Source organism: Candoia aspera, chromosome 2 (genome assembly GCF_035149785.1).
Source record: "Candoia aspera isolate rCanAsp1 chromosome 2, rCanAsp1.hap2, whole genome shotgun sequence".
In the NCBI taxonomy this organism is placed as follows: domain Eukaryota; kingdom Metazoa; phylum Chordata; class Lepidosauria; order Squamata; family Boidae; genus Candoia; species Candoia aspera.
Genome location: NC_086154.1, coordinates 107,631,901 through 107,645,222, shown reverse-complemented (window position 1 = coordinate 107,645,222; position 13,322 = coordinate 107,631,901). Strand labels below are relative to the sequence as shown.

The following is a 13,322-nucleotide window of genomic DNA, read 5'->3' as shown; positions in this document are numbered from 1 at the left end:
CAGAAGATACTGCAAGAGGCTCATGACTTTAATAGCATACAGTGGGTGGGCAGGGTCCAGCTCTGAAGTTAAAAATCCAACTGTTTAAGATACTTAATAAATGAATTAACTGAAAAAAGTAAGAGTGCGAATACAAAAACCTATTTAACTTCCTTCTATGTTGAAACTTGATTATGTAGATGGTTTTGTGGGTTAATCAGGATTGTATTCTTGTGTAATTTATATATGAGCAAGAAATACATTTTTCTCATACTGTAGGATTTCTCTTCATAGACTTTATTGGTTTCAGTGACAACTTCAAATTTGATCAGAGTTTGTCACTGTAATCAACAAACTCTATGAAGTTTTGGGCTTAATGGAATGTTTTTTACCCAGATGCAGTTCTCCAGTCAATGGTGGATTGATGAACTCTAAACCTGGCTTGCTTCTCATCTAATTGTCCTGATTCAGTCAATCCTGAAATTTCCAACTTAACTGTCTAGCATAGAGCTAAATAATTATGTCCAGGAGATTAATGGGTCTATAGTTAGTGCTCAGCACTGTCCCTTTTTAAAAAAAAAAGGCTATAATATTAGCCATTTCCCAGTCCACAGAGAACTGGGCATTTTTGTCAAAATATGTTAAAAGTGACAACACAGTAAGCGCCCATCCCCACTAATAAGCATTAGCTTTATCTAATTGTGCTGGGGCATAACCATAACTTGGACCTTTACCTCCTTTCAGTCTGTCAGTCCTTTTTATTTATTTATTTCACAGACTGAAGCTGCCAGCAATCAGGTAATGAGCCAAGAGTAAAAGACAGAATAATAATCGCTGTGCTTGTGGATGATGTGATGAAAAACAGGCTTCCAAGATTTTTACAGGCCATCTGAGGCACATCTAGGCCAAGATGACCTGTGATAATTTGTCCAAAATTGGCTGCCTCCCTAAGTAGCAACTGCCCCTTTTTGTCCTTCAAGAGAGTTTATCATGTTATTTTGGATCCAGAAGCACCTGAGTGGTACTGGGTAGCCACCAGTGAAAATGCATTGCTTTATATGTATAATAATCTTCCCCCTATATGCTGGCACATTTTATAACATTGATATTCATTTAATTTTCTGATATTTTGTTAGAGTTGAAAATTCAGTTAGTCATACCTGTTTTTCCTTACTTGGTACTCACCAAGTACATTGAACTACAACTATGACTACCAGATCTGAGCTGCAAAAATCTTGATCATCATTAGAATAGGCTGACCATATTTCCTTGAGACAAAAACGGGACATTGGGATGGCAAAAATGGGACGGGGTTAAACTTATGTAATATTCTGTCTTCATGAAAAAGTAAGATGATAAAAAAAGTTTTAAAGAGTTTTTAAGATCCATTTGCTGGCCCTTAAACAGATTACTGTATATATAAAAAGATTTTTGTTTTCATTGAAATGAAAAAGTTTTATTACATGAACATATTGAGCTAACAATTATTCTTCAGTGACAGAACTCATACAGAAATGTAGGTAGACGTAGAGGGGGACTGTATTTCACCACGATCGTACCATGAATATTTCTCTGATGAAGTAATCTTACACAGCAAATTTTGGTCTTTCAGTACCTTATCATAAAACTTCTCACACTCCATGACACAATTTTGTTTTATAACTAACATAGCCCTCATTGTCTCAACACTTAATCTAGATTTCTCCTTTGACCACATACTGTTCATAACAGTCTCCCGCTCGGTCAAGCTGCTGCTCTCCCTCACAGCTCGCTGCGGCATCACCGACATGCTCACATCTCCAAAACCTGTCCAATCACCATTGTCAGGTTTGTGGGAACTTTCAAAATTTTAAGTAATGTTTTTTTAAAAAACGGGACAAAATTGACATTTATATTAAAATGACGGGATGGTCGGGAAATGTGAAAAAAAGTACTGTCCCGTTTAAAATGGTATGTATGGTCAGCCTACATTAGAAGAAAGCAAAGACATAAAGAAGGAAAGAAAAACCATCTCCTTGTTGCCATCTAGCAGTCATCTGGATTTTTGCAGTTCCTGGGAATTCAGGGACATACAGGCCAATGCATGCTTTTGAACTGTGGTGTTGGAGGAAAATTCTGAGAGTGCCTTGGACTGCAAGAAGATCAAACCAGTCCATCCTCCAGGAAATAAAGCCAGACTGCTCACTTGAGGGAATGATATTAAAGGCAAAACTGAAATACTTTGGCCACATAATGAGAAGACAGGACACCCTGGAGAAGATGCTGATGCTAGGGAGAGTGGAAGGCAAAAGGAAGAGGGGCCGACCAAGGGCAAGATGGATGGATGATATTCTAGAGGTGACGGACTCGTCCCTGGGGGAGCTGGGGGTGTTGACGACCGACAGGAAGCTCTGGCGTGGGCTGGTCCATGAAGTCACGAAGAGTCGGAAGCGACTAAACGAATAAACAACAACACAGGCCAATGCAGCTGTATGGCATTTGATTGCAAAGGGCTAACTCCCTTAATTAAGTTGTGCAATTCATTAGTATGAGACAGGGTGATGGTCACTAAAACTTGGGATGACTATGAAAGGGGACAAATTCACTGAGGATGGGTCTGTCAACAGTTGCCAGTCTTGAAAACTCAGTGGAATCTCCAAATTCTGGTTAAGGAGAACTATGGGAGGGGGTACATCTCTATCTCCTGCTTGTAATGTGATTGGCCCCTGAGAGAAACAAAATGCTAGACTAAGACAGGCCTTTACCTGATCCAGCAGAGCTATTTTTATGTCTTAATGTAATTCATACAACCAGTACAAGACTCTGGATAAACTGTTAGGATCAGAAGAATGATTATTTGAGATATCTGATAAACAATGGAATGGTATTTTCTTCTAGCAGAGTCTCTATGACTGGGGTACATAATATGTCCACAACCATCTTCTTTGAAGTCTGACAGGTTCCCTATTTCATTTAACTTTATTGTTGGAAATACGTATTTTTGTTAAAAAATCATTTGGGACCATAGTACGCCACAAAGCAAAACACCAGACTCTACGATAATTTTAATTCCAAGACCCTTAAAGATAACAATGGTGGTGGCTGCAGAAACAACTTCAGTCAGTTTCCTGTCTGGAAATTTTTTTCAGATTAACTACACCCATTCTGGCAGTCATCTTAAGAAACTAACCTCAGTGTACCTTCAAAACTCCATCTATCTGTTAGCACAAAAATACTCTCTAGATTTTAGGTAAGTAACTTGCAGCCTTCCAAATGCTATTGGCCAGTAATATGTGCCCATAAGGCCTGGGGCTGTTCAAAGTTTGGAATTCAGCATCTGGGAGGTCAGTTATTGCTTAGCCCTTCTGTTACATGCATATTAAGAGAAACTGTGGGTTTCCTCCTATTTCCAAAGGATCTGATTTTTGAGAGGTAACTAAGTATATGTTTCATCCTGAGTTATTCAAAGGTGATGACCCTCCAGCTTCTTGCATATAGACTTTGGTTATTTAATGACTGGTTGAATGGTATAGAGGGAAGGCCAGCCAAAGTAAACCATGAAGTTGTTCCTTGATGTATATCTGCCATGTTCCTGATTCCTGTGCATATAAGGAACCCTACAGTATTCTTGTTCATGGTCATGGGAAGTTTAAAATAGCCTGCAGTAGTTCAAGGATATTACAAGGCACACCAAAGTAATTATTTCCCAACCAAGTGTTTTCCAGATAGTTTTACGGTATGGCCAATAGCAATACTGGCTAGGAATCTGGAGAACTGCAGTCCCAAAACACCAGATTGGGTAAAGCACCATGTGGCATTGTAGAAATAAATGTATATATAGCCCTGGTTTGTCACCAATAACATCCAAGGGGAATTTCATGTTTGAAGTTAATAATTATGAATATCATAAAAATTACTGCAGAATGTTCAGCTGCTTCAGCTTGGCTTGCATCATTTTTATGCAAATGTTGTGTAAAGAATGTTAATTACAACTAGTTGAAATAAACAAATTGGAACACAGACTCTGGATATCATGTGTTGCCAATATGATTCTCGGAGCTGTTCAAGTTCTTTTTCCTGGGAGGAAAAAAGTGAAGAAAGTAATGCTGCAAAAAGGAAGTCTGCGCAATTTATTTGGATTTAGCCTAGCAAACAGAGTTTTAGACAATCTGACTTGCTCAAGCATCTTCCAAACCATCTCCATGCTTTTAGGGGGACCTCAAAACTAAGGAGAACCAAAGTATAAATCAGATTTTAGCAGGATCTACCATTGAGAAAGAATGTCCACTGATGTCTGTATTTTAAAAATTGGCTAGATGTATTTCTTGATTGCATGTGTTGTTCTTAGCCTTCCCAAAATTATATGCTTTGAATTAATACTTAATTAGACACAGATTCCACTTTGATTAAGTTGCTGACTGATTTTAATGAGCACATTTGCAAGAATCACTCTGTGAACTCAACTGCTAAATTCTGATATAAATGTTTAGATCAAGATGTTTATTGTGAAGAGAGATCAGTGTGTGGGGCAGATGGAATGTTGTTTTTCCTAACTAGGTTTGTTCCATCACAATAGTTCTTAAAATTATACAGCAAATACAGACCTAAGATAAGAGCATCGGTGATGTATGTTTGAAATCTATCAAGCCCACTTTTTCATCTTTTTTGTGGTTACAAACAGGATTAGCAGCTTCTAAAATGAGGACGGCCAAGAATGGCAATCTAATCAGTTAAATATAGCGGGGCAGCATTCCACAACATAGTACTCTCCAAGTAACTCAGCCAGTATATGGAAGCTTTTCCTCAGCAGAGTGGCACAAAGAAAGGAAAGAGTCATTTGTGTTGTAAATCATATCAATTTAATAGGACAATAAAATAAAACCCAATATACTCAGGCAACAAGTCCAGGGTCAGGAATGAGTAATTTCCAGCCCATGAAAACTCTCCACCTGGTCTGCTGAAGCCTTGGTAGAAATCTTAATCTACTCCCAAAAGCTTGCGAGAGTGGAATCTATGGAAAGATTTGGTTTCTTCCCTCACTAGATTATTTGTATGCTTCCCTGCACATAGCTGTCTCTTCCTGTAAGCATAGAGAAAATGTAGTAATGCAAGCCATGGAGAAAGACATCATGTCTCTTCCTCCATGGCCAGACCTTTCTGGATTTCTTTCTGCGTTCTTGAAAGAAGAGTCCCCTCCCTGCACATACTGCAAGGTGTATATGAATGGTGTGTAAGTGAATGAAGGTGGGTGAGCCCTACCCACTATGAGCTGTGGACTTGAGCTATTAAATGTTGCACTTCAGGGCACATGTGATTCCCTGATTAGAAAATGTAGACAGAACTTCCACAGCCCAATTTAAATGGGCCTCTTAAATGGCCAAAGGGGAGGACTCTACAGTTCCTCTTACACTCTTCATTTTGGCTGTCAAAATTTCAGAGACACGTTTAAATGACTCATAAGAAGATAAGAAACACCAAATCCACATCAAAGGCATTTCAAACTTTTAAGAAACATTCCAGTCTCTGTTCTATTCTCAAGACACCAGAAGCACATTTGTGGATGTTTTAATACTACCCTATTTTAATTTTACAAAGTGAGTTCCCCCGGCACCTTATGTACCTCAGATCAAAAGATTACCCTGAAGTGTGCATTTCAATTATTACTTTAAAAAATGGTTGCGGAAGCTCTCTTCAAATGTAGCCATGAGAACCAAGTAACAAAAACAAGCTACCTCACTCTATGCTTAATACATGCAAAGACACACAGATACCTTTGCATCTTTAAAGTTCATTCTAAATACTTAACTGTGGTTTTTCTTCAGAACTGGTTGTATCACTGCAAGCAGGTAGAAATGACTGTTTTAATTTTTGGTGATGTCAGATGATAAAATGAATATTTAAAAAAAAAATGGAATAAATTTGAAAACTGGATGATGTGCTAGAGATACTGCCTATTAGTCTCTACAACATCTGGTGGCTGAGCCAAATCCCTGACTTTATATTTAAAGGGCCCAGAAGTGTCCCTGAGAGCACATTTCCAAATGTGACTAAGTAATGAGACACAGACAGATCTTGCTTTGCTACTTGAAGTACAACCCATCCCTGGTCAGATTAACATGTTGAGTTAGTTCAGTTAACAAAAATGTTACATACATCTGTCAGTTAGTAAGATAGTTCCTGCCATGCATCTTCAGCAAAAGCCTGCTTTTCTCTCGCTTCCTTCTCTAAGGACTTATGGATTTCCTCAGCACAGGAAGATTTGTTCTTATTATAGGGTAATGTGGATGCTGACAGATAGCCACTACTGTGTTCCCAAAGTGCTCAGCTGGTATCTCTACTAGGTGCCATCAAGCCAGGTCTAACCACTAATGATTGTATGGAAAAATGTCTACCATAGTGACCTGTCCATGACAATAACCCATAGTTCGTACAAGGATATTCACATAATCTCCTTTATAACTGGTCCCATCGATTCCTCTTATTTGTTGTCTTCTATTTTTTTGCCAAGCAATTGTTTCTTCTAGTCTAAGACTGGCATAGATCACATGCCCAAAGTTTACATATGAACCTGCTTGCTCATCATCGCCTCAATAGACCAGTTAGTCTTCATATTCCATCCAGGACAGATTGGCTGTTTCTTCTTGCAGTCTATAGTCCTCCTACAGCCATTGTACTCATCATCTCCAAATCCTTAACTAGAAGGGTTTTCATCTCCTTTCCCTCATTCTCTCTTAATGTCCAGCATGCATGGCCCTACATTACCACTGGAAAAACCATTACAGTTACTATTCTGATTCTTGCTGACATAAAAATATTATCTTTATTTATTTATTTATTAAATTTATAGCCGCCCATTTCACAAACAAGTGACTCTGGGTGGCGTACAAAGAGCTAAAAACAATAAATACATTAAAATATTAAAACCCAACTAAAACAAAGAATAAAAGATGGAGGGATCTTAAAATAGAAATAATCTCATAGAAATATTATGTTTTTGTTTAAGTTTGTCATTGCCTTCCTCACTTCTCCAATATGCTATCAATTTTTATCAACTGTTGAGCCAAAGAAAACAAAACTATGCAGCTCCTTCACTTCTTCAGTTAACCATAAGCTGTGAATTCATTAATAATTATGCACACACTTTCTCTTTTAAAGAAGGCAGCAGGAATGCTTCAAAGTGAAAGGTTATTTTACTCCCCAGATGGACCTAGAAAACCATTTAAGAAGCAAAGAAGGTACTGTAGGTATCTGGAGGCCAAGGCTTTGTTCTGAAGCATTTTCAGACATGCAAAAAAGAAAGGAGGAGCTGGATAGGCAGATCTCACTACCACTACCTAATAAGGAAAGGGACTTGGGAATGGCAGTGAGGCAAGTAGGAGAGAGGTGGGGATGACTTGAGGGAATGGAAAAAGGAAGCTGGGAGACCAAGATAGGGCTGCAACAACCCAGGGAGACTGCAAAAGCAATAAAAGGAGTGGCATGCCTGGCAGAAAGCTGTCCACTTGTTTGTGTGCATGTGAATGTTTTAGGAGCATTTGACAGTGAAGGTGAGGAAAAATCAAAGACTGGGATGGTGGGATCTGGTATGCTGGATGAAAGAGAGAAAAAGAGTGTGGTCCTAAGTGGGGGCGGGGAGAGAGGGGGAGAGAGAGAAAGAGAGGACCATGAATTTAAAGCACTGAGATGGGTGCTCAGCCCATACCTTCAGCAATGCAGTCAAGACTTGGGAAAAATTACTTGATAATTTCAACCATTTATCTTTCCATGACATGGACTTCTGCAGGAGTATTCTTCTACGCCAGATCCCCTCACTTACTGTGGCTGCTTTCTGCTTTTGCAAGATTCTTGTTACAGGTAACTTTTACATGTGGAACTCCATGGGGGAGGGGGGGAAGTGTTAAGAAAAAAACAAAACTAGACCTTCCCCTCTATCATTCCTCCCAGAAGAGTTCAGCTGCATTAAGGCAATGGCCCATCTAATCCAGCATCTGGTGTCACACAATTGCCAACCAGATGCTTTTAGGAAGTTCACAAACATGGACCAGCAGGCTGCTGCTAAAGAGCTTGTTCTAGAAGTAGTGGATCATTCTTCCTCAATTTGTCCAGCTACTTTTAAAACTATTTAAAGTGGTGGCCATCCCCACATCTGACAGCAACAATTTCTACATTTTAAATATGCATTGTACAATGAAAATCTCCCTTTTCGGAACCAGGATGGAAAGCAGAACTTTTGTAAGCAAAAACGAAGAATTGCTAGTAAGTCACTTCTTAGGCAAACCTCAGGCAATTATGAAATTCTGAGCCAAGCTTTCTTCATCCATCATGAATTGTTTATGGGAAAAAAATGAGAAGGTTTTAATATGAAAGCTCTGAAAGACGTAGCAAAATCTGCATGGCTTCTCCAGTTTAAAAGTTCAGGCTTAAAAAAAGAACGGCTGAAAACAGTTCACTTTCTCCTTTATTCTCCTAGTGCTTAACTTCACTATAAATTCTTAAATTTCAGTATAACACAACAGCACTGAAGACAAATGTATTCTTTTACTGTGACATTATTAGCAATAGATTTTTTTTAATATGACACTGAAAGAATGAGGGGTGAGAAGAGTAATTTATTTTTATTTATTATTTTAATTATTAATTCAATTGATATTATTGCTCATTCACCAAGCCACCCTGGGAAGCTAACAAGGCAGGCTTAAAAAGTCACAATGTAAGAACAACAATGGGAATATAAAATCCATACCATCTCGAGGAACAAAACAACCAGAGGGTTCATACCCCATCCTGCTCAGTGCCTGGGGGAGAACATCTTCAGGGCCTTCTTAAAGGCTGGCATGGTTGGGGACAGCTGAACCTTGGGGTGAGGCACTGTTCTAGAGGGCGGGCGCTGTAACTGGGAAGCCATGTCTCCTGAGTCCAACTGATGTTCAATTGATGGGACCTGGAACACACCAACCCTGCCAGTTCTTGTAGGATGGGCAGAGGTAATTGGAGACAGATGGTCCTGCAAATATCTAGCCCTGTGCCATGTAGGATTGGACATAAGGTGAGGTAGGTTCAAGTCCAGCCTTACTCAGGGAAACTCAGTGGTGAGTTTGGGGCAGTCACTATCATTCAGCCTGACTTATTTCGCAAGTTGTTTTAGTGGAGTTAAGATTGAAGGAGAGAGTAGTACACAATCCAAAAATGACAACTACTATGACCACTAACAAAATGAGAAGACTACACAATCAAGTATGGCTTCAACATGAATATTTCAGCCCTATAACAGAACCTGCCTGTGCAACCTGCATTTCAGATGGAAAGTTCACCACTTTAAATGCTGGATCAGTTGTCCAGCCTTGCTCTTTCCTTCAAGTCTTTCCTTTTCCTGGAGAAAATAAATAAGCATTAGTCCTGCAACAGAGGCTAAGAGAGGTCTGAAAAGCTACTGTATTCTCTCCCCACATTCAAAGTAGCATACTTTAAGCTTAATTATAGCAAGGTTGTTCTCAAATACTGTGTCTGGTTTCACCATTTTTCTGAGATGTATCGTGTTGCTTCTCTGTATCTTTTCTATAAAGAGATTATACATTACAGCCTTGAAATCCAGTATCTCCTTGATGGCTTGTTTACTCTAAAAGTTAAGAACGGTTTAAAAAGAGGGAATGGTAGAAGAGAAAACCAAAGTTTCCAATATATTATGAGCTTATGTGACATTTTAAAATATAGAATTCATTTTATATTGAAAAAAGAATCATGAATTCCTTTTGATTCTATCAAACTACGATGCCCTGGGGAAAGGAACAATCCCTTCATTCCCTTCAGTTTCCCAGAAAGCCCATATAGTACAATTAAACATGCTGATCCACTCAGGACTGCAAAGTATTTTTTCCAATACTGTAGATTCTGCATAAAAATATTATCAAGATATTAATGAAATAATGTATCCCAGTACTACTTTCTTGGTTTTGATAGGACACACATCTTTCTAAGATGTCATTGAACAACCAGTAAATCTCAGCATTAAGGCTTTCATGAAGTTCTTTTGGAGCCCAGCTACAGTGCACTTCATTTTACATTCCTATTAGGATCAGTCATCCATATCCATTAGCATATAAAAGAATATAAAAACAGTTAAATATATGATAACCAGGATCACATTATTTGATGACATGTTTTGACTGCTGTCATGGAAAATGTGGCTACAATATTAGTGATGTTATCATTAGAATCAGCAACGCAGAAACTTTGCGCGCCAAAGATCTGTCTATCTGGGATGTTGTTGCAAGATAGGAAGAATAAATGAGTTCCTTAGATCCCTATAAAATTACAATACAACTTGTAGCGTGCCGTAGTCCGTTCAAGCAAGGGGGACAACAGTGCACTTCAGGACAAAAGCCTCTAGGACATAAATGTGTTAGAATTTAGACATTTCTCTCCATAGTGTGTCTGGGTCAAGAAAACTAAGGAAACTGTACAACAGCATGACGAAGCCTGATAGTTGACTTGCTCTCAAAGACAGGTGCTTCCTGGCCGAACAGATAAAACTACACTGACTTTCTCCAGTACTGTGCATGCATTTTTTTGTTCTGAATCCACTCAGAGACACTTTTCTGCAATTTTGTCTAGGTTGGCCTTAAACATCAGATTGTTTTGTGCTGTTGTTTTTCTAGTTATTTCCCTCCATAAGACAGGCTGAAACCATGTTCCAATTCTTGGAACAGTTGCATTCTTAGACTGCAGCCCAGAAGGTCCTTAGGTTAAGATAGGTTAAGTTACAAGTATATTTGGTAAGAATGGGAGCATGTGTTCCATTTCCCTCCTTGGATGTATTTTCAGGAGCCAATAAACAAGTGCAGAAAGCTTTTCTGAGATCGGGAGAATAAAAGGCTCAACTGAAGGATGGGGAGAAGTATATAAAGGTTTAAACTACCTATTTTACCTATTTGTGTTTTATTCATTTATGTATATATTCATTATGTGTGTGTGTCTATCTATCTATAGATATACATAAAGAGAGTGAGAACCTTTCTTTTTTAAAAAAGGTAACACTCTTCAGAATTATATCCTACTCTGGAATGTGGGTAGGAATCAGAGAGGATGCTGCTCCCATACGCTGTCTTGGCAGGAACGAAGGAATGACTGGTTCTTACGTCTCCATGTGGGTATGACCTAACATGTTAATCATTTCTTCATTTCATAAACATTTATTTAGTTTAACTGGGAGTGTGTGTTATAGAGAATAAGTAAAGAGATGGACACTGTCATTTACAGAGTGGAAAACCAGTTGACTTGACTACCATGTCCAGAAGGAACCTCAATAGACCACTCAGCTTTTCCTTCTGAGTGATCCCCAAATATGCTAGGTCATCTATTCCACTCCTGTTAAAATTCTAAAAGTTCAAAATCTAGGGATGCTTGTGTAAGAGAATACACAGTACAACAATCACAGAGGAAAGAGGCTAAATATTAAACTCTTGATTTATAAAATACCCCCCCAAATATGTCTAAAGTAATCAATGATGTACACTGAAACACTCTGACTTCTCCTTGACATATTCTTTGCAACATTATGAGCCACATTCTATTAAATTTATTCATCATTTTCCCAACATTGAGGTGAAGGCTTTTTAGTCCATCTGCAATCTCAAGAATTAGTGGATTCTTGATTACAAGCAAACAAACTATGGAATGTATTACTTGCTCAGGGCTAGACCTGAAGTGTGAGATAACCCACTTCTGATGCTTACCACGGCTTTCCCTAACCTGCTGCCCCCAGATATGTTGGGATTACAGCTGCCAGCCAGTATGGGCCATTAGCCATGGTGGCTGGGAATTCTGGGAGCTGTAGTCCAGACACATCTGCAGGGCACCGGGTTGGGGGACGGCCGATTACAGTTACATTAAAAACGTTTTAACTTAAAAGGAAAACACGAAATAGGTCCTCCGAATTATGGGTCTGAGTACTTTGAAACTTTGTTTTCCTTCGGAAAACTGGAGGCTGGGGAAGAACTTAAGTAGCTCCACCGCTTTCCAGGCTGCCTTGAGCGCTTTGTTCTCCACGGGGTTGCTAAGTGCCTCTTCAATGGCATGCTTGTGCGTTTGTTGGTTTTCTTTTTCAAGAAAGTGAATTATACCTTGTTTCCCAGCGTCGCTCATCCTACCCAACACCAGGGGGGCTGCCCTCGCTCCCGAGCAGCCTCGTATTCCAGCAACCAACAGCGTCAGAGTTTTTCCAGCCTTCCGGATTTCGAAACATTCCCTCTCCAAGTCTTCTTACCTGGACGCACTCCTGGGGCAGATGGGCGAATCCGCCGTGTAGTAGTGTCCGAGGAAAATGACAGAGAGCGCTAATCCTATCAGGAACAAAAGGCAGAGCCTCTTCCTCCGGGGAGACCCCATTCAGGGAAGAGGACCCGCAGGGGGGAAACGCGCCGCCTGCACCGCGGGGACTCGTCCAGTCAGCTGGAGCACGCTAACTCTGACTACGGAAGAAATCAAGTCACCTCCACTCTCCAGCGACACCCCCCACCCCGGCTCCCAAACAGCGGAGCGCTTTATCTCCTCCTTCCTCCTCCCTCTTTTGAAAAGTTACGGAGCTGCGCGGCGCTCCTGAGCTCAGCGGAGAACGGTCTTCCGGAGCCCGGGTATTTCTCCGCGCCGCAGTAAAGACTGTGTCCTCGCCTAGTTTCTTCCTGCCTTTCCATCTGTTGCTCGCTGCCGAGGCACCTTCGAATGGTAGCTAAAGAGACCGAGAAGGGGGGGCGGGGGGACGCTGCGCCTGAGTAACTGGTTCGGACTTGTTTGCAGGGTGCGAGACGCGACGCTTCAGTTAACTGTGAGCCGATTAGACAGACATTCCTCCCAAAGTCCGTTCTCTTCTTCAGCGTCGACCTTGGAAGAGTATTACATTAAAATATTTAACTGGGATAAACCGGGGCTCTCCTAGAGTCACAGTTTAGTTCGGTTTTAGAGAACTGCCCACACATTGCACGAAGCCATCCAAAGCACGAGTCTCGAAGTCTCGGGTACATCCGGAAGGGAGAAGACGGCTCCGTCCACCCGCAGCGTGAATTAACCCAGCTTCTCTGCCATAATGCACGAAGGTGCGGTGGGAAAAAGGCCATGGAGAAACTCCTTTGATAGGCTGTTTAGTGGCATGGCCAATCCCATGCTACTGGCTCGGCTTCCCCAAACAAGCAGCGATTAGAAGCCAACAGCAAACAGTGGCCCCATGAGGGGCGGGCAAAGTTGAGTGGGGAAATAGAGGGATCTTCTGCCAATTTCAAAATGCTGAAAACCCTGAGCCTCCCGGTACCCTGTACAAATGACCAATAAGAGGGGGCAAAGTACATCATTTTGCCCCAGTTCGAGCTGCCGCC

At 40.5% G+C, this 13,322-nt stretch overlaps 1 protein-coding gene across 2 annotated transcripts in view; it reads right to left on the bottom strand.

Moving 5' to 3' along the window:
* ST6GALNAC2 (ST6 N-acetylgalactosaminide alpha-2,6-sialyltransferase 2) overlaps positions 1-12,920 on the bottom strand; it is a 47,260-nt gene extending 34,340 nt beyond the window's left edge. Inside the window, exon 1 of one of the 2 annotated variants that reach the window (XM_063293024.1) lies at positions 12,221-12,920. In XM_063293024.1, the coding sequence (XP_063149094.1) occupies positions 12,221-12,342 (122 nt within the window). In that variant the 5' untranslated portion in view covers positions 12,343-12,920. The remainder of the gene's footprint in view (positions 1-12,220) is intronic. The other variant, XM_063293025.1, reaches the window with a different exon arrangement.
* Positions 12,921-13,322: the final 402 nt, after the last annotated feature.